This window comes from Apteryx rowi, unplaced genomic scaffold (genome assembly GCF_003343035.1).
Source record: "Apteryx rowi isolate R43461 unplaced genomic scaffold, aptRow1 scaffold_300, whole genome shotgun sequence".
In the NCBI taxonomy this organism is placed as follows: Eukaryota; Metazoa; Chordata; class Aves; order Apterygiformes; family Apterygidae; genus Apteryx; species Apteryx rowi.
In genome coordinates, this window is record NW_020449420.1 from 606036 (window position 1) to 628504 (window position 22469).

The 22469-nt window shown below is 36.1% G+C and overlaps 1 protein-coding gene across 1 annotated transcript in view; it reads left to right on the plus strand.

Annotated features, from left to right (window-relative positions):
* PDE10A (phosphodiesterase 10A) overlaps positions 1-22469 on the plus strand; it is a 200115-nt gene that overhangs the window by 70355 nt on the left and 107291 nt on the right. Inside the window, exon 2 of the mRNA XM_026070001.1 lies at positions 21164-21292. Coding sequence (XP_025925786.1) covers positions 21164-21292 — 129 coding nt within the window. The remainder of the gene's footprint in view (positions 1-21163; positions 21293-22469) is intronic.

Consider the following 22469-nt stretch of genomic DNA (forward strand, 5'->3'; position numbering starts at 1 on the left):
GATGCATGTCAAGGAATCACTTTACAGTTAACTTCTTAGTTTTTCCACTGTTGTTATCATCTCCCCAGGTGAACATAACGTGTAGTAGCACTCTGTCTGAACTGTGTGTGGATAAGGTGTTCTGCTGGCCTGCACATACCAACCAGGTGGTTGTGCCCACCTCTTTTTTTTCCCCCTATGTTCTCAGCTGCTAGAGTTTCATTGGCAAAACTTTGGAATGGAGATCTTGATTCATTCAACATTTTGGACCTATTTTCAGGCCACGAGATAAAGGGTTAGCTAGAAGAGAGATGACATCATCGTTCTTTGAGAACATCTCCTCAGTGTTTTTCAGTATAGTACTTGGCAGAAGGGATGGATAGTTTTGCTGCATGACTTGCTTCTCATGGATACTTTGTTCATGAATGCATAAATGGAGTAACTTAAGAAATTCAGCTGCCACAGGCGGAAATAGTGTCACAGGCATGCAGTGAGTCTCCTTGCAGTGAAGAAAATCGGTCCTAAACTGGGAATCTACGTGTGGTTCTAGTACAGAATAATTTCTTCCTGGGCATGACCTTGTTCTGAGGTCCCAAAGCAGCCTGTCTCTTCTGGGCTTTATTGCGAAGCTTTCCTCTGTGTATTGGTCTGACGCAGTAGGGCATTTCTTAGTTCTTTTTCTTTTAGCCTTTTTGCTTATCTTTATTATCTTTCAGAAAGAGATGCTGGCACACAATAATACAGTCAGAAGAAAAAAACAGGTTGGTGAACAACTAAGGTTTGTTTTGCTGAAAGCATTTACAGTGACAATGTTTTATATTTCAAAGATGAGTTCATGTTCTCTTTGGAGTTCTGTCTTAACTGATTTTGTATTGCTAGATTTCTTACAATTAGATCAGTTAGAGAACAGTATTCTGATTGAAACTTTTTGTGTGTTGGTGTCTCCAAAAGAAGCAAATGAGTTCTAAGTTTTTTTTATGTTTGGACCTTTGTTACCAGATAACTGATAAAAAGTTATTAGTTGAACATTAAATTAAAAAAAAAAAATTCACTTTGAGTACAGGATTTTCTATTGATTTAATGGAATTGGGTTTGATCTCAGTGGTTGATGTTACCTTTGGATTTTCCAAGAGCTTTTTTAAACTTACGGCACATTAAGTCTTACCTTTGTATTTTTCAATCCACGTATGTAATGAATAATTTATGGAAAAGAAAAGAAATCAAGTAAATAATCTTATCTAATAGAGGAAAAATGCAGCTGTAGTTGTAAAGATAGCAAAGGAAGTTCTACAGCATATTTTGCTTTGGAAAAATGCAATGTACAATGCAAGATGAAAGGAAAATTTCAGTTATGCTGTTGACGTAGATACTTCAAATCCAAGTTCTGGATAGGAGTTCTTATTAGTGCCCTGTTTGACACAAAAAATATCTTAAATCGAGAGATTTTTCTTTTTGTGGATTACTTAATTTGAAGATTAAAAATACTAGAAAAGCATACTCAGTATGACAAGTGTATCACAGTCCATATGTACATCTGCTTTAACAAAGCTTAGGGTAAGCACTCATTTACAACACTGGGTAAATATATATTTTTAGTGCTGTCTTAATTGCACAAAAACAGCACCTAGCAAAATATTAATTCTTGTGTGTGGGGGGGGAAATTTGAATCTAATGATTAATATTTATTTTCAGGTACAATCAGAAATGGTAATGGTTGTATTCTAAATGGAAAAATCACTTATTTCCCTTTCCCTTCCCCCCTCCCTTTTTTTTTTAAACTAGATGCTTCAGTTCTGTTTATAAAGTCTTATTGTAACATTTTCCCAGACTGCAGTGCTATGATTAGAAAAGAGACAAACTTGGTACAGGGGGGTATTTTTATTTGTTCCTATAGAAGGGCATATGTATCTGAAAGCTTGTCGTCTCTCTGTCCCTCAGCTATATCACTTGATCTAAGAAAAGATTAATTTCCTCTACAGATGTTGCCTCTCTTATCCTGTGTGTGTCACAGCTACAAAATAGCTAATATTGCAGTAATGATTAAGGCACTGTAGTATTTGTATGTTCAGATAACATTGTGCTCAATTTTAAAACCTCTTTCTTAATCTTTGTCCCAGTTGTGTTACTAGAGGGGAAATACAGTTTGGATTTCTTTATTTTCATTTCTATACCTATGTATGTGTGTGGGGGGGKTTTTGTTTGTTTTTTTTCTTTAAAGGAGGAATTTTAGTTCTGAGTTTTGGAGGATTTACAATACTTGATTTTGCCTGTAATATTTTCCCCAATCTTACCAATGCATGTTTCAAGCTGTTGCTCTGACTTGTGTGATTTGCCTTAGAATTTTCTTGGGTTTTTAGAACTAAAGATGCCCACCAACTAGAAATCCAGAAAGTTATGTAGTATTGGTGATAACTTGAAATAGTGGAAAAGCAGCCATTCATCTACTAACATATCTTTTAAATTCAAAGACATGCCATACCAGATCAGCCAAAAGTAAGCATATCACCCTGCTTTAGGCTTGCAGCTATTGTAGAGCAGCAACCTTGTTCAAAGCATCTATAATGTGCAGGTAAAACAGATTTTTAATTTATAGCTGACTGTGAGACAGAGGATTGTGTTACTGAGACTGGTATGTAAAGTAGGTTATAAGGTACTGTGTCTCAGGATTTTTGTGGTTTTTTTTTAATGGTTGTGCTTTTTGCCTTTCTTTCCTTGTGGTGTTTCCAATATGTTCAAATTAGCCAAGAAAGCAGTTGATGGGAAGTCTTTCAAGCTGGTGCCAAGCTATCAGGCATAGAAACCTCTATTTGATCTAGCACTCTCTTCAAGTTAATAACCCCTGTGAAATCCCTGCATGTATATGGTGCATCTCCTTTGTGCCATCGAGGGAATATCGACATTACGGAGGAGTAAAGAGCTTTCTGAGCTGGCTTGAAGGGAGCTGGCTTGGGCGAGGGAAGCAGCGTAGCTGTGGTGGCGTGGAGGTCTGGGCTGCCTTGCCTGCCAGAGCAGGTTGCCTTCTCCTCTTGCGGAGGCTAGACTGCTTGGGCGCCTGAGCAGGTGCTCCTCAAACGGCCCCTGCACTGCACTGCTCTCTGCAACAAATGCACAGCCTCTGCTGTTACGACCAAGAGCTGCAGCTAGCTGTAAAGGTGACTTCTGATTAATTGGTTTATGTTTGATATAGAGAGGCTATTTGAAAATAACCTGAGACACAAAGGTGATTATATTTGCAGTTTAGATAATTGTAAGTATCAGACATACGACTATTACCAGCTTTGCTCAGTTAAAACTTGAAAAATTTTTTTTTTGCAGTGACTGCTTATAATTCAGGTGACTTTTCTCTCTACAGAAAATTTGTAATATATAAAGTATGTTAACCTAAAGTACTTAAGTTGTTTAGGATAAAGAAAATGCTAATGCACACAAAAGATTTCCAAAGAAGACATTTAAAGTTTGTATTAATACAAAACGATTACCATCTTGCATAAAAGGAAAAAGTAAGACAACTCATTATCCATTCACAGTAATTGTAAGTTTGGAAAGTATGCACTGTGTTTTTCATGGCTGACAAGGCTGATACTCTGCTTTAAATTTGAAATGGGTTTGACATTAACTGGAGAGCTCCAACAAGATAAAAATTTGCTTGCTTTCCAGTAATCTTAAATTAAAAATGACTTACAAGAAGATTACTCTGGGTTTTTCACTGCTATACTTAATTGCAAATCTGAAGCAAATAAGGACTGATTTTATCCAGCAGCTTGTTTGAATATATGGAAAATGATTTTTTTTTTGAATTAGTAATTATTCTTTTTGTAAGTGAAAGCACTCATTGGTAATCTATCATGTGGGTTGTTATTTGGGTCATATTTTTCAGCAAAAGTGCTTCTTATGAGCACTTTTTTTGTTTGTTTGTTTTTTGATATTACAGTGTTCTTTTCCTGGAGAAAAGCCTCAAATGCTAATTTGCACATAACTCTACTAGCAAACCTCTTGCTGGAGAGGGAAGCATGCCTTGAGTTTTAATCTTTTCATTTTAAGATGATGATTTTGACTCATAGGTTGACTAAAGTTTTTTAAAATTTGTAATTAAATAGATAAGTGCTCAGTGAGGGAGAGTTGTGCACAAAACAGTTTTTGAGTGATAGCTTTGATTCCAGTGTGTCTGTGTCTCTTGGATGACATCTTCAGCTTGACTAGGTAACTGGCTTACATTGTAAAACAGCCTGATTTCAGACTTTGTCTGATTCTAAAGAAGCTCAGCCATGCTTTTGTCTCCGCTAGAGCATGTTATTTGAAAGACTTAGCTTTTTAGTTTGTCAAGTAAACTGATTACCAAGGTTCAGCTCATTCCAGTGCTTCTGTTAAGGGCAAGTTAAAGAAACAAGCACATGACTGACTGCATGTTGCATGACAGAGGAATTTTGAATGGTATGAGGAGGTGGACTTTCACCACTTGGTTGTAGGTTTTAGAAAATGCCACTTTGTTGAAATAAAAAAAACCCATATGAATATATCAGTTTTATTAGAAAAAATCTGGTGAATAATTCAGTTTATCAAAGTCTAAACAAAATAATATAAATATTAAATAGTACATAACTGATAGGAGCAGTTTGGTGTGCTGTATAAAAACWTTTTTTTTCTTCTGGAAACAGCAAAATATTACTTTTTTATAATAGGAATGAAAACTAATTTCAGAATTTTGGTATGTTTTTGTTTCTTGGAAAATTCTACTTTTCAACAACTTCTAAAAAACTAATTGATTGGGATATTTCTTAATAAGGATCTTACACATCCTGGAAACCCTGGTACAAATGCCTTTTTTGACAAAGAAGAGAACTTTAGATATTAGGAGGCACTGAGTCTCCTAAAAATTTAGATGTGGCTCTGGATTATCCCAAGTTTGAGGAGACTAGGTCACAGACTAGGTCAAAAAGTTCAGTTACTTTAGTAGAAAATTCTAATATTATGTGTACTGGACTTTGGGAACAGAATAAAATAAAATAAAAGACTGCTACAAATAAAGCACAGTTATAGAAACATGACTGTCATGTCCCTGCATTGGGATAGGAATAATAGAGACTGCAGTTAAAAAAAAAAAAAAAAAGTCTTGGCAGTCAAATGTTTCTCAGGCACTGAGAAAAAAGTGGGGTTTTCCTGTGAAGATGTCTGTAAGAAATGTTACCTTCATCCTTAGATTTTTTGTAACACACTGAATAGCTTCTTTTATGAAAAGTATTGTATCCCTTTTATGCATATTTAGCACTGTTCTCCCTTCAGTTTTGTTTGAATTTTAGTGCTGGAGCCATGTTGACGTGAGTAGACACCAGGGGAAGCTTACCTTAGCTCCCTCTTACACACCAAAATTTTGATTTGAAATATTGCCCCTTTCCTGTCTTCAGCTGCTGTCATGTGGAGTGCATTCAAATTATTTATGAAAATATTTTGTATCTAACGTATTTACTGAATTCCGTATTTGTATGTTTGGATATCTTGCAATGAAGTTACAATTTTTGGATCACTGTCATTTGAGCATATATGTTATGTGATTGCTTGTACTTTAGAAAGACATGCCAGGGGATTTGAGTTTGAATATCAGGTGTCTCTGTTAGTCCATGAAGTAACATGGCCAAAGTGCTAATAGTATTAAGTCCCCCAAAGCGTTGCTTATAAAAATTGTTAAGCCATTACTCTGTATATTAGTACAACTAATATGACTTAATGACTGCTTTTTATCATTGATATTGTATCCTTGAGAGACCTCATGCGGCTGTTTTTCTTGCGCTACAACACAGGCTCACTTTTTAGTTATTGGTGTACTGAGTCTTTCTCCAGATCATTCATGTCACTGTAAGTTAAATTGAATAGTCTTAAAATTTATGTTCTCCAGCCTACAAAAGTTGCAGTCTTGGAGGCTTTTCTAGAGTGAATGAAAGGAGTTAAAAAATATTGAAAAGATTCCTTTTTGTTAAATCTCTTTATTTTCACAGATTTAAAATTTTTGAAGTTTTGATTTTRTTATTGCTTACTTCTACTATTGGACATCTTCTGATACAGCTTTTAACTGACTAGTTTTAACAGTAGATCAGTCTGTTTATGTGCTATCAATGTAATTTTTAGGTATCTTTTAAAAAATTTTGTTTTGTCATTATATGACACTGTAATGGGCCTATTACAGTCTAAGAGAACACTTTACAATTGGTCATTGTGCCAGAGAGAAATCAGAATCTCAACCCCTGGGACCTTAACACACTAAAGTGAAAATTTATGGCCAATACTGTAGAAATATGCCTTAATTTCCTGTATTAGACTGCCCATCTTATACGGTCATCTTTATAGTTTGTAAGCATTATCCGAATGTGGGAGACGGCCTTGTTCAAATAGACTTTAGATAAAATCAGGTTATTATAAAACTGAGTGGCACTGAAGGATGAAGTGATTCCAGCCAAATTTTATTTCTCATTGAGTACTTTATCATCCTTGCCTGTGAAAGGTGTTTATATAAATCATTATAGCAAAGGCACAATGCAGAAACGACATACAATGGATGCAGGAATGTAGAGTGAAATGTCATTATTTTTAGGTGTTTCCTGAGTCCAGTACAAACACAAGTTCTCAGTTTCCATCTCTTCCATTTCTTTTCCTTTTCACTTCTGCTCTTTCCAACTTCTTTTTTTTCCTTTTTTTTTTTATGAGGGTGCTTTTGGAGGTGAACACATGGTAGTGAGCTAGACTGTCTCCAAAACAAACAAAGAGGGTGGAGAGATGATGAGGGGGAGGAGGAGAGGGAAAAGATGCAGCGGCTCATTTTTAATTTTTGAAGCTAGCTCTGAATTCTGTGGCATTTGCTTAAGCTTGATAGTATACTAGGGGCCTGACTGAAACACTGTGACTTTTATTTTACAGTGGTTGCCAATAAGAGAATGTTAAAGTAGTAACAAATAGATTATTTGAATTCTTGTCTAAAATAGTATTGATGGAAAATGCTTTGCCAAATGAGATCTCATGAGTAGATGATTGCTACACCAATAGAAACTTCTGGAAAACCAGCCATCCAGATTTTTAATTTTTTTTTAATGTATTCTGTTGTGCTACCATCAAAATCAGGAGAAGGTATTTCATTTATTTCACCTGCGATAGGATTGGGTCCTACAATTCCTGGCTGGCTGTTGAGCAGTTCTTAAGTTGCTTCTTCTGAACGTGAGCCAGCAATGTGCTGTGGCGGTAGAGAAGACTTCCTGGGCTGCATTAGGCAGAGCATCACCAGCAGTCGAGGGAGGTGATGCTGCCCCTTTACTCAGCACTGATGAGGCCATGTATGGAGTGCTGGATTCAGTGCTGGGCCCTCCAGTACAAGAGAGACGTGGACATGCTGGAGTGAGTCCAGCGAAGGGCCAGAAAGGGACTGGAGCATCTCTTGTACGAGGAGAGGCTGAGCGAGCTGGGACTGTGCAGCCTGGAGAAGAGAAGGCTGAGGGGGGATCCTTATCAATGTGTCTAAATGGGGGGAGGTGAGGGAGAGTAATGAAGATGGTGGTGGACTCTTCTTATTGGTGCCCAGTGACAGAACAAGAGGCAATGGGCACAAATTGAAGTACAAGAAATTCCATCTGAAAATAAGAAAGCATTTTTTCACTGTGAGGATGGCTGAACACTGGAGCAGGTGGCCCAGAAAGGCAGTGGAGTCTGCATCCTCAGAGATGCTCAAAACCCAACTGGACACAGTCCTGGGCAATCTGCTCTAATTGCCCAGAAAGGTTGCTTTCAGCTGGGGGTTGGACTAGATCTCAAGGAGTCCCTTCTGACATCAGTGATTCCGTGATTCTTGTGTGGCTATGATTTTGTATTTAACTGAAATATTTGGCGACGTCAGATTCTGAACAAACTGCGTGTTCTCATATATTTTTCTGAACAGCAGCATTAATGAAATAATATTATTAGCACTATTAAGCAAAAATTTGTGGTTAAGGAATAAAGCTTGAAACAATGTGTGGAATGAAACATGGTCGGGGCTTTATTGCACAACTCTTTACATGTTAGTGAGTGCTTACCCACATAAGTAGTCTCATTGACGTCAATAGGAATACTGCTATAAGTAAATGTTCATCAGTGCAAGTAAGGGTTGCACAATCTGTCCTTGTTTCTAATGTAAAAGCATATGTAACGCAGTATTTAATTATCATGTCAAACCTCTTTTACTTCTGTAGCATATTCATTTAAATATCTTAAATTACACTCCCTTTTCCTAGGCCATATTTTACTGACATGGAGATATCATTACATCCATCACCATAAAACTGAGCAGAATTAGCATCTTTAAAAAATCATCTTTTATTCCCTTCATTTATATAGCTGGAAAAGTAGGGGCGGCAGAAAAAGAAAATACTTCTCTTGCTTTATTGTGTTTTAAATAAATTGGAGTTTCTGACTTTGTTCTGACAGTTTGATTGAGTCAGTGCTTAACTTTCAATGCTTAATTAGTCTGAAGGTGGGCTTTCTTTCCCCCACAAAAGAATTAACTAGTTTTTTTTTATGTTAAGTGTCAGTCAAAGTTTAATTTTGTATAGAGAGACATCTTGTATCTATATTTTGTAGCAATCCTGAGGGTAAGGTAAGAAAGCAGTTTCCAAGATTAATGATGTGATACTAACTTTTCATATGTGAACTTTATTGTTAGTCTGATGTAGCATTTTTGATGCGGAAAAGCTACATCATACTCCTTAACATCAAAGTGATAAGGTCAGAATCTCTATCACAAAAATTGATTTTTTTTTTGAGACTTTTGGAAACTTTGTTTTAAAAATTTGCTTTCTAGTTGCAAGTATTGGAATTTGGTCAAGGTGCTTGAATTAGCTCAGGGACCCTTCTGAAACTACTGTAAGATAGTGGACATGAATGGCTAAAGTTAAATCTCTTCAGAATTGTGAAATGCCCTGAGAATACAGTGTTATAATTTAGAAAAGTGAGCCCATTTCACTTAATAAAGAGGTTAGATATTACTTATTCAGACTAGTGGTACCTTTACAAAGAGAAGCTATCTAATGCTGAAAACTCTTTTGAGCTAATAGCAAAATATCAAAAAAGCATAGTAGCTGGAAGCTGAAATAAGAAAAGTTCATAGTGGAATTAGAATGCAAATTTTTAAATGGGTACACTCACTTAGTACTCATTAGTACCTTGAAGAGATTAACTGGGAAAGCAATTATCTCTTCTACAGCTTGAATCTTATTTAAGATCAGCTGTCTTTTAAAAAAATACGAGCCGGTTCAGCCTTCAGATTATTAGGCTTCATGTACAGCTAACAGATGACGCACTTTGAGTTAATCAGGAGGTCAGGATCTTAATGGTACTTCATCTTAAAACAAGTGAACCCATGAACATCATGGCTGAGCATTAGATCAGGTAAGAATACTATCTTCTAGGCTGTTCCTTGCAGAGGAAGGAGGTCTTCTCTTTGAGGTCTTCTATTCAGATACTGAGCAAGTCTCTTCATAAGAGTTACAAAATCTGGGAGATACATAATTAAAAGTGACATGCATATTCTTCTCAAGCATTTTTCAGAACAAAATGCCACGTGTTTCATTTTAGCCATGATGACTAGGAAGATGATGTAGTTAGACTAATATGACTTGGTTTTGAAGAGCTAGATTCTCCTGCACTGTGAGTGAAGCCTTTCTGATGCAGGAAAGTTAGGTTTCTTTCTAATAGAGCTTTTTAATGACATTTTTCTCTGGGTTTTGTACCTTCTCATTTTTTAAAGGATGTTGACTGCATTTTTCTTTTAAGCCTTCTGAGATAGTAAGGTTGGAGGGAAATAAAAAGAAAAGACAAATCCTGATCTGTGCTACTGCAAATGTGGACCTAGTACCACCAAAGTAGAGAACAGTCAGGTACCTAGGCTTATTAGTACTCAGTGCATTCTTCGAGTATGTGCACACTGGCAGTTGAGACATAAGAAGCCTGTGCCCTGGGAAACTGTCCTAACAGGTCTATTAATGTAAGCGTTAAGATGAAATAGGCTATTCCTTTCATAAGGAAATAAATGCTCCATATCCTACTTGATCAGTGAAATAACAGTGTGAGACTTGGCATAAGCATGTAGTATCCTTCAAAGGAGCTTTCCTCATCCGAAGTCTTGTTTGTGGACTAAGTTAGGTAGCATTTTGGTTATCAGTGTTTTAATTTTATACTGGTAAGCATATTGTAAGTGATTTACAGAACTTTATTCATGGGAGCTTATTTAAAAAACAAACCAGCAGCAAAACTTTGTTAATAAAGACGATGAGGCTGTTCTTCAGCCAGATATGAAAGTATTTCAGGATCAGGTGTCAAGTGGGAGGAATACATTACATCGCTGGAAGGTATTATTGGAGAAGTCACAAATTAAGAACTTTGTCCCAAGACCTGTACTCAAGGGAAGACTTAAGGTATTCTAACCTTGTATAACTGTCATTTTTAAAGTAGTTCAATTTACAGATGTATATAATGTTTCTAGAGATTAGGTAGATGCATGTCCTGAGTGACTTGACATTTTTCATTTTTCACGAATGAATGAATTGCCTGCATTTCAGCAATTATCAAGGTTAAATTGAGTATTACTAGTCTGGTATATTTTGGGCAGGAGACAAGGTACCCTGGCCTTGCCTGTTGCACAAGAGAAGAAAGAAGAGTATACAGTTAAAAACCATAGCGAGATGTTCATTATTTATTTATTTATAAATATTTTTTCACTTACTCCAATGTGATGCATTATTTTTAAAGATATTGATAATTATTAGTAACTTTAAGAGGATACATAGCTTTTTCCTCAAGCAAACCTTTGAAATTGATTTAAATTTTGTAACTGTATTCATTTTGTTAGCTTTTGTGGAGTGCTAATGAAATACCAAAGTTCGGTCCCATCATGCACCTGGAAGGAGAATAAAGCTTGTCACAGATCTCTCTGAGTTATTCCAAAGTGCTGATTAGAACTGTAGAGAAGCTACTCTCAAGCCAGGAAAGTAATACTCACAATTTAAAAAAAAAAAGCCACATACATCAAATAATAGATGGTATTATAGTGTAACACTGTACATTCTCTGCAGTATTATGCCATTCATACAATTGGAAGTGTGTATTAATACCCTATGAAAAATGATCATTCAAATTAGGAACACTTATTCACCCCATTTGGCCTATGTATAAATCCTATGGAAAGATTATAGACCTTTTAACTCTAGCTAATGAAAACTAATTTCATAAACATTCTTAGGTGGCTTTTTGCTTTTTAACTTAATACTGAATCAGTGCACAGAGCTGCCAGTACTTTGCAGTTCTAGAGTGCTGAACTTTGGGACCCATAACTAGATAAGCAGCTGTACATGTCTAGGGCTGAAGCTTCCAAATCCTGGGTAGTGTCTAAATGCCTTGTGAGCAACCGCTGGGGAAGTCAGTGGGARCTAAAGGTGCTTCTTATGTTCACAAGTTGTGCAGCACCTGGGATGTTCAGATGCATAGTTACATCTCTGGCTTTTTCATCAGGAGGGTTTGAATGATGGTACACTAGATGAAGTGGTTATTAATATTCTTCCTGTATAAAAGTATTCTAGCTCTGTTTGTCTGAGCTGCTCTTTATTTTCTTTCTCTAGAATTTAAGCAGTGCTGCTCATGTCCTGACTGAAATGTAGTGCAGCATAGTGCTGGTTGTTGTATGCCACTGCACAAGTGGCTGCATTTGATTGTGAATGAAATTACAATCCAAACATATGCAGAACTTGCAGTTTTATACAGTCACTGGTGGCTGGCATAATTAAATATTCATATTTATAGAATGTTTTGAAATGTTTAAGGATAAAATGTACTATATGTGAAACAAGTTTATAACCTTTTTACATACTAAAATCTGTAGTGTAATGTTTTTGTGTACTGCATTATTGTTTTTTACTGCTAATACTAGTTTCCTGATTGGTGAACAAAGGAACTCTGTATTGTTTCTCCCCCCCACCCCCCCAACACACACGCACACACACACACACACACACACGCACACACACACAAATGTAGGTGTGGATTGGAGAATGAGAAGCAAAAGATTTGAATGGAGCTGTTCACAGATAAATTTGTGAATTGATTTTCAAAAAAAAAAAAGAATGGCAAAGAGGTTTCACCATTCTGGTTGCATGTGGTTGGTGATTAGACCTTTTGCCAAACCAGTAATGTCAGGTTTCACAGTCTGGGCACTTGGTTGCATTACATTCCTGTATACTTAAATGGATTAAGATAAAAAGTCTGACTTGAAAAGGATATTCCAAAACTGACTGTGCCTGTGGTTTTGAATCCTGATGCTTTGAACAAAGAAGGGATTGATTTAATGGGATTAGTGTTTAATCCAAAGGAAGCAATGTACACACATGCCTTGAATGCTTTTAAGAATTACTACCAATATTATTTATAAGATTCTGTAGAAAGATACTCGCAGGTGCTTTTTGTGCAAGAAGGAGATGGGCCAAGACTGCTTTAAACTCCAGGAGAATACAGAGGTAAAGTTGTCTTCAAGTTCCCTTTTCTGGATTACTTTCAGATATTTTTAAGGATTTTTTTATTTTGGTAGAATTATGATATTTCTTTTTCAAGTGTTGATTTTCAGGAGGTGTTTTACATCCCTATTCATCATTTTGACATACCAAACAAAAAGATTTATTTTAATGTTACACATTTTGTACTTGTATTTGAGGTAAGGTTGTTTTCTACTTCAGACATTACCTTATCTGAAAAGTCTTTTATCATTGTGATTTTTTTTTTATGGCTTGTAGATTTTCTTTGTGGCATAATGTATTCTTACTTAACAGAAAAATGACTTTGCCCATATTTGCTGTGCCTTGGTGGCTCCTCTAATTACAGGAAAAAATGTTTATAAAACAAAACAGAACAAGCCAACTTGTGTGTGTTTGTTTTTTTTAAGTTGCGAAATTTAAAGCTATTTCCTACTCTCTGTATTAATAAAATCTTTCTCCATACATGAAATCTATTTGGTTTCTTTTATAGACCAGTATATTCTCTCAGAACGTGTTTTCAAAGCATTGGTTCTTACCTAACTGCAAAAGGTGTGTCAGATGCATCAAACGAAGTTAAAGGGGTTTGAGGAAAGCAGTGACTGCAGTCTTTCCATGTGTAGCTGTGCTAGGATAAAATACTGAGCCTGAATAAGTATCAGACTGGCTCAACAAATTTTGCCCTTATGTCTGTCCTCCTGCCCCCCTGGGATTTTTTTATTTGCATTTTTGTTTTGATTCTTAAGCATTGCTGTTCTCAATTTTCCTCTGCAATCAAGGCCAGAAACTTTAGGTGAAAAGCTAAAATTCTTGCCTAATCACGTGGTTTGACTAAGCTTGTGGTTTTAGAAAAACACCAAATCACAACACTAATGATAAAATTGCAAAAATTGCTAATGCTGTGACTGACTCATGCTGTGAAATGGAGCAGATTTTTAAACATAGCTCTAGGCTTCAATTCTTTCAGCTCATTCACAGTCAATTCTGTTTTATACTGAGCTCAGTGAAGCTATTCTCAGAGGAGGGTGTCRTGCAAGAGTTCATGGCACAGTATAAGAGTCGGAGACTAGAGCCATTAATCGATTCAGTACTGCACAGGCTACCTTGTATCTAAGAAAACTTCTAAATATTTTATGTGTCAAAAAAGCTGAGAGCAGAAATATAATTTTCAGGTGATTTCGGCTTTACTAAAATTTCAAAAAAGGGAAGGCTTTTGGAGACTGGCTCAAAGACAACAAGTAATTACTAATGTTTTAGATTTGAAGGAAATCTTGTTTCTTAGTATATTTTTGAATCCAGTTAGACTACATCTGGGATAATAAACAAACGATGTCAAGGAGTGTTCTCATGTACTAGAATTTTTTTGTCTACGCTGTTAAATTGTTATAATGGTTCCTGGTACTGGCTTGGTCAAAGCCAACCAGTGATGCCCCAGACAGTTCCTGGGGCTTGCTCTGGAGTAGGGTCAGGCCAGGGATGATTCCCAGCAGGCAGATTGCATGCATCCCCTTTTCAGTTTTCCCTCATCTTCTTTGTTAGAGGTCAAGAGTGTTTAATAGTATCGATGTAGGATGTCCTATGCCACTTGATTTCAGCTCAGTGAGCAGCCCTAGACATGTTCAGTTTGCTGATGTAGGCAAACCTATAATTTTGCCTTGGAGTACCATTAGAATTTAAGCCTGTAAAGTGAGTTTGTAAGGTACTGAGGCAGATGTGCTTTGTCACACCTGTGCAAAAAACAGTTTCTCATTTCGGCTAGAAGTAATTGTGTTTTGTACTGGATTAAAAAAAAAAAAAAAAAAGAGAGAGAGAGAAGAAGAAATGTCAATATCCAGTTATTTTCCAAAGAGTATTTCACTGGCATCTTGAGAGGACTGCAGTATATAAGACCATGACAGTATTTACAGTGCCTGTCTCTCCTAAGCCCTAACATAGAAATTATGAGCATTGTGTTTATCAACAGAAAGAATATGAATACATTTATTACATTAATCTTTCTATTCCATAAGCCACCATGCTTTATTCGTTATTCAAACTTGGAGTAATATATATTTCATTTGGAAACTGTCTTCATTCACTTCAGGCTTCTCGAAAATACCTGTGCTAATACCTGTACTTTTAGCTCTGCAATAGAGAAGACTTTTGCTCTCTATTTCGAGGTTCTGGACTCCTTATCAAATACTGAGTTCCAGTTTTCCCAGAGAATATTTGGTGCCTGATTTCTTTGGATAGATTATAAGGATCCATGTTTTAGATTCTGTAAAAGAAAAAAGCTAAAGTTAGCTTTGTGGCTGACACTTGCAGTAACATTATTTTCCTGTCCAAAGCAGTGGGCAAACTGTTGCTGTTGCTCACTGCCACTGTGTCAAATTTAGTTTGTTACTTTGGAAGGCCAGGTTTACATCAGAAATGTTCCTTGGTGTAACAAAGTCGGTGGAGGTGCGAGTTGACCACATTTTTTTTATTGGAAAAGGAACTTGCTGTGCACACATTCTTCCTGGCAATGAAGTCCTGTGGCTGATATAGCTAATTCGTTTTCGGAATTAATATAATGTAGGTTGGTCTTTCTTGATTGATTTAAAGAGAAAGCAATTTTGAAAACAGTTGTATTGAACAGAGACCTGCTAATCTTGCAGTGAAATGACCCACTGCTGGGCTGCAGCCAAAGTTCCCTAATTCTCTCTCGTCGTTATTGGCAGTATGTAAAGCATTACAGCTTGTCTCTGTGATTTACGAAACTGCTGGCTTGCTTATACTGGACAGTGGGACATTCCACTATGAACTCAGTTAATCTATTTTAAGTTCCACCTGCCATTATCACCAATGAAATATTGGTGTAAATAAAACGTAAGCTGGGAGATGAAAAGAAGAATCCAGGCTTTAGAAGACTGGCTTTTTACTAAACCCAGCAGTTTACAGTACTCTTAATGGCTTTGTATGAGATACAGAATACAGAAATACAGATGTATGAGAAGTTGTTAGCGGTGACAGGGGGGTGGTTTTCATTTGGCTTTTAGTATAAATACTAGTGAAAAGAGCCAAATAATAGTTATACTATTGAAATCCAAATGCTTTAGTTCGAGTAGCCTGGTAGAATAAAGGAATAATGTTTTCATGTGGCAGTTGAGAATTTATGTGAAAAGCTATTTCTCTTTAAATAGCTCTACTAAACTTACTGATTATCCTCAGGTAAAGGATTCTTTATTCCTTTCTCCTTAATGAAACTGAAGCCATGTTTTTTAAGTAATAGTTACAGGCCATTGAAGAGAGGAGTCTGGTTCAATGACTAGTTTATCACAAATGTTTGGCTCTGTTTTATCTTGAATTACTGGACTGCAATATTCAGTAGCAATATTAACATTTCTGTAGTCAGTTTACAAAAATAAAAAGAGGAAGAAATCCACACAGAATTCTGCCTTCAAGTATACATGTTTCTGACATGAAATTCAGTGAAAAAGAATACCTTTCTATTTATGAATTATGAATTATAATTTATAAGATGATAAGGCTTATGAATTAAAAAAAGATCTCCCATACCTGTCCCACCTAAGGCCAAGGAAATTATTTTAAAAAAATCAAAAAAACCCCTCAGTGATTTGCTAGATTGGCTTGAAGTGTGCCAAATTAGATGAACAGTTCAAGCCTCAGGCATATGCAAAGTGGAAAAATACCGATGTGACTACTGTTTATTTGGTAGAATGCACCTAAACCTCTGACCAAGATAAATCACTTTATAAAAACATTAGAATAAGTATAACTGTTTCTTTTCTGTCATTTGATTCTCCCTTACCACTCTTAAAATCACAGAATGAATCTGATTTGCTGATGGAGGCATTGCCTCTTGGGTGGTGTTGGGAAGGGGCAGTCTGTCTTCTACCTTCTGCTTTGTACAGTGTTTTGCCAATTTTGTATCATCCTGCCCTAATATAAACAGGTTATGCTAAATGATACATGAAGCACAATAATGAGAAACATTTGCATAAAACCTGTCATTTGTAGACAAGCTGTATTTCCAGTTACTGTTAAGATAGGGGCAGCCAAGAAATGGAAAAAACAAAGTGAAGCAAACCTTGATTAATGTTTTCTATGCATATGAGTTAGCTTTATAAACTAGATGGCATGGCCAAAGAGAACATTTCAAATTGAGCTCTCCAAAGGGAACCCAAACAAACACGCTGGGCAGGAAGCTGGGAGCTGCTGACCTAGCACAGGCGCAAGGCAGTCCGAGCAGTTGCTTTGCCTACAGTTTGTTCTGAGGGAAATGAAAAAAGGAAGTGCTTATCTGATATGCATATATCCTTTTGTATTATATTTTTATTACAATTTTCATTGTTTAATCCCAAATMCAGAACAAATAGGTAACGTGTGTGTAGCAGTGCAAGTTGTGCCAAAAAGATATCAGCACTGAAACCTGGGTTAAACACTAAAAAATAAAATACGAGGGAGAAAGGTTGTTGTGTGTGCGTGTGTCTGTGTGCGCGTGCGTATGCTTTTTTTTTTTTTTTTTAACAGGATATATATGAATCAAACTCCGATGCATAAACGGAATGACTGGTCAGGCGACCAAAATGCAAGATTCCTTCTTTAATTCCCTGAAGAATGAAAGTCATGTGTTTTTTGGTGCATGTGAAGCTGTTGGCCAGAGTTCAGCCTGCCTGAGTGCTAGTCCCTCTTGATACTACCATGGCTCTGTCAGAGGACAGTTTTGTTTCCAGGAAAGGAGAATCATTTTGGCAAAAATACTGAGCAATGCACTAGGGTCTTGAAGGAAACGAGGTTATGAATCTTTGCTACTTCACCAGATATGAGAGGAAATGCTTTCTGTAGTTATGTTAAAGGAAGTGRGGGGAGCTTCTGTTCAGACTACTTGTGAGAAGATGTATAAATCAACACACTTTTGAATGTATTAGTTGCTACCCTTTTTTCTTTTAGGTAATGTTGATATGTATGTTTGTGCTCCTTGCCAGAACTGATGAACAAAACAAGAGAAGGCCTGGTATCACCGAAGATGGTGGGAGGCTTCCTGTTGCGTAGAGGGAGTTGGCGTTTTGTGTATGAGGTCTTCCCAGTGAGTGGGAAGTGACATTTCTGGCTAATAAATTGTTAATTTAATGTCTGTTATGTGTTTTGGGTACAGGTGAGAAGAAAGGAGCAGTGGAGAATTAGTTCTAATGTAAATATATGTAGAAAAGTTTGTTGTCCCAGATACTTTACCATACTTTACCATACTAACCATTACTTTACCATGTTAATAAAAAATCTGATAGCCATCATTATTGTGTGTTTTTTTTTTTTTTTKGGGGGGGGGTAGTTGTTTTTTTAATTCTGTAAATGGTACCTGATTGGCATGAAAAATTTCTGGTTCATGAGTCTGGGTGTAAGTAGTATTTTCCTTTTTATTCAAATGTTATTAATCATTGTCTTTTAATTCTGAAATGCATTTTCTTGCGTATTTCAAAAGTAAAAGACTATAAAAATTGAAAAGAGAGGATGATAATATTTAAAATACAAAATGTATGTACTACAACTTTTCAGAACTTGGAAATAGAGACCAGCTTTGTCCATCATTTAACATACACTCTCATCACAAGTTCTATGTAAAAAAATTTCATAACATGGAGGGCTCTATCGATGCCATAAAATAATTGTTTATGCACAGTTGTAAAAGGCCTTTATAGTCAAGCTTCTTTACAACACTCTTTTGCCTTAACATTCATAAAACACAAAATGTTTGAGCTTATATTAAAGAATTATTTTCTATTCTATTGATGTTACATTTTATTAATGTTATATTTTCTGAAGTTAGTGTATTGTGTGTGTGTGTGTTTGTGTGGCTGTAGTGTGTATTTTTCTATCAAGCAGACCAAAGATGAGGAGGATAGATAAATCTGTTTCATTCTGTATAGAATATTACATTAAAACTACAGTTGCAGAGTTAAAAAGAATAAATCCTGTTCTGCTCACTCCCATCTAAAAACCTGAGATTGAAAAAGCACATCTGCACAGATGCCTTTAGTGAAATACAGGAGGGTGCTTTAAAGATTATTGTAGGATTTCTTTTATCAGTTCAATGAATCACTTTTCCATATAAGGTTAAAGCAGAGCTTTCAACTTCAGGTTGCTGAAATTGCAGGATGTCTGGGACATAAATTAAACCGGTGACATGTAGACTGAAGTCTTAGTTCCAAAATTGACAATTTACTGAATTTTGCCATCTATGTTACAAAGAGCATGTCCCATAAAAGTTTGAATCAAATAAATACTTCCATTGAAGTCAAGGAATAGACTGCATATATAAGAAAGTTATATTCACTTAAAATACAACTCAAACCTTGTAGATGGTTACTAGTTCTTACTAGAAGCAAAAAGTGTTGTTTTTTTTTTTTCTTTGCAGTCTCAAGGGATTCTTGGTGACCAACCTGTATCAATCATTTTTCATGCAAAACTTAAAAAAGAGATAAATTTTGATAACTTCCTGATGCTTAACTCAGATAAATCTACAAAACCTTACAGTCACTATGAATGATTCTCCAAGCACATATTTTCTTTTCAAATTTTATTACTATTCAGTTAGAAAAACGTAATATGTCAAAATATTATATATTTCTTAGTCTAGCAAATTACAAGACTGTATTAGTCTAATTTTTCACTATGTGGGATAATATCTGTGTTGGCAGGAAATGTTTTTCATTCATGTGGAATGCATACTTCTTTATAGATGGATTATGATCTGTATTTACAAACTGTTGTCTAAGGTTAGACACTTGAAGTAGTGGGGTTTTTTTTGTTCCACTTGGTGATCATCCCCTGCTCTTGCTGACTTGGGAAAAAAACCCTTCTTTCCTCACTAATGAAAATCAGGATGCTCAGTTAGTTCTATAATTCAAATAATCCAGATCTGGAAATTTTTGCCTAAATGGGGGAAAGTCAATATTGGAGACTATGATATCCACCAGGAGCTGCAAGCTACTTCCATTAAGAGAACTGTATTTAAAACTGTTTTGGACTGGTGAGGCCTGGTTAAGGCAGCTGGCGATGGTGGGCATGCGAATGAGATGGGGCAGTCCAGGGGGAGCAAGTGCTATGCAGGCGGTAGGCCTGGTTTGTGTTTTGGTATTACTATCTCAATATTTTCATACTGAAACTTGTAAGACAGCTTAAAGGTTGCAGTTTCTTACTACCATTTAAATACACTACAGTTGTTTTCAGCATATTCTGATACTGTGCTAAGCATAAAATAGGAAAATTGATGTTATTTTATAGCATGAATGCTCTCTAAAAGAGGAGCTCAGTGCTGTTTGGGGGAAAGTTTCTGTAGTGCTGAATCCTGATCTGCTTTGTGTGGTGAGTTTACAGCTGTACTGAAACAATTATGTTTATATGCACACAGCTCTGGAGGAGGAGAGTATTTAGGGTTGCCGCAGCAGTTGCTACTCCTGTTGCCCTCAGAGTTAATCGATACTTTTGTATTCAGTGTACGCTCCCTTTCTGAAAACGTGACTCTCCCTCCCGCAGGACAGTTGCACTTGTTTCCCACTCTCCCTTGAAAAATGTGTGTACAGGTACTTTAATATTCCTGAGGCTAGTGGTTTTGGTTCAGTGAATTTTTGAACGGTATAGTAAGTTTGTAATTTTATGAAATTGGGAATTTATTTAATGTTTATACCAGGGGTCTGAGAGCTTGAATTTTGCTTCATTACTTGAAGTGTGTACTAGAGTGTTCTTCTTATTGCAAACATTGTAAAGGCCTTTAATTTTATTTTGATAAATGAATTACTAGAGAATGGAAGATTGCATGTGAATACATTGTTTCTGTTTCTAAAGTGACATAAGTAAGTCCAGTACTTTTAAAATTTGCACCTGATTTTGATGTTATGTAATAGTTTTTGTTGCTGCTTGCAGTGAGAATACTGAATTTGCTGCTTACTTTCCTCTATCTCCTTCCACCCAGTCTTGCTCAATCAACTCTCTCTGATACGTCCTCTTGCATATCTTGAAAATAAATAAGTTCAAAATGGCCAAAACTGAAATACTGGCTATTTCTTTATCAGAAGCCTCTAACATTGCAAATACTTGTGTCTCTCATTCTCTGTTACTGCTATACGTAGCCTGAGCCCCTACAGCTAGTTGTTTTCCTCTTTAGCTTGTTTAAACTATGTTCTGATTTCACTGAAAGAAAATCCCAAGTAGCTTTTTATTTCCCATTTGTTGCAATCTCAAGCCACTTACTCAACAAGAAATGCATGTGGAGACCTTTCTTACTTCAGGCACACTGCTTTTTTTGGAATTGCTTTTGCATCCTCTGTTTTCTGTCAAAGCTACTTACCCATTTTCTGTTTTACTCACTTGCCCCGTCACATCATCCATGTTTTAAATAATAAATTCTTCCTGTCCATTTCTCCCAGGAAAAAGTTGTGTACTCCCACAGGAGACTTTCTGTACACTATCTTGCATGGATATGTTTTTTCTCTACTACTTCTTATATGACATCTCATTTTTTTGATCGTGTGCTGTACCGTCTGGGGAGTTTAAACAGACATATATTCAATCAGCATGTTAAACAATAGGACACTGATAAACACTGGAGTCTCTGTATTATTTCATATGGGGATTGTTATACCAATAGTATAATTAATTAATATTCTCTTTTGCAGGTTTAACTGATGAGAAAGTGAAGGCCTATCTTTCTCTCCACCCCCAGGTACTGGATGAATTTGTATCAGAAAGTGTAAGTGCAGAAACTGTGGAAAAATGGCTAAAAAGGAAAAATAACAGACAGGAAGGTAAGTTCTTACTGTTTGTAATTAAATATTTAACTTTGAACCGCTCAGTTCTTAATGTTAGGTTTTAAAAGTTTTTTTTTTTTGGGGGGGGGGGGGGGGGAATAAAACTTGTCCGCTATAGTTTGTATGTCTTGATTTCACCATTTTTTGAAAGGCAAAAGAGACCAGCAATTTTTATATTTTCAGCCTTTAGGCATTTGGAGTTTGAATGTACCAGTATTTGTTTTGGGTGATTCAGTCAAGTATTTGTAACTCAAAATGAGTATCTGGCCAAACTGTAATATGTTACATTAGTGTGTGTTTCAAGAAGGTAATTTGGACTTCTTGCCTCTAAAATTGGCAAGTTCAGAATGAAAATTACATAGTAAATGCAGGATCTAAGCGCACTCAGTAAGATAGTGGATGCTCCATCTCACAAGTTCCTATTTACAACATATGTTAAATTATTTCTAGAGCTGAACATTGTCGCACAGGTTATAAGCAGCGAATTGAATTCTGAAGGTGTTTCGGTTGGGTTACTGTAGGTATAAACCCTCACTTGATGGACCATGAAAACTGTTTCTTATAAGGAGGTCTATAGATTAATAATAATCTTAAATTATGTGTGATTGTGTGCAAATATAAGTTTTCATGCAATCCTAAAAACTGTTTGGAATGTTTTAGGTAAAATACGAGAGAAAGTTACCAGGAAGGCTGGGAAAGAAACTCTGATTTTACTCTGTGTGTGCATTGCTCTGTAATTGACTTTTAAGAAGTTTGGGTTTTAAGTTCTGGTGATCATTCTAATTTTAAATAAAGGGACTATTGCTACTTCTCAGAAGATAGCTGAGTATTTTCTGTAGAGTTATAGGGAAAGAAAATAGTGGACAAGGGACAGAGGAGGATATAACCAACTAGATTTTCAGTGGTGATGACTATGCATCTGGTATTAAGGTTGTACATTTTCTTTGGTGTAAAGAGGTTACCTAATAGAAGAGTATAAATATGCAGCAATAGACTGCCTGTTTACTACTTTGTTTCTGGTTTACAGTCCAAACTTAGTAGGAGTACTGCATAATGACTGTGTTCATAATCCACATATGCAATCAGAAAAATGCTGTTACAGATCAAGTGGATGAATCATGGTAAAGCTTTTTACAAATACAAGTGAAAATACCTTGTTACTGGAAAAATATTA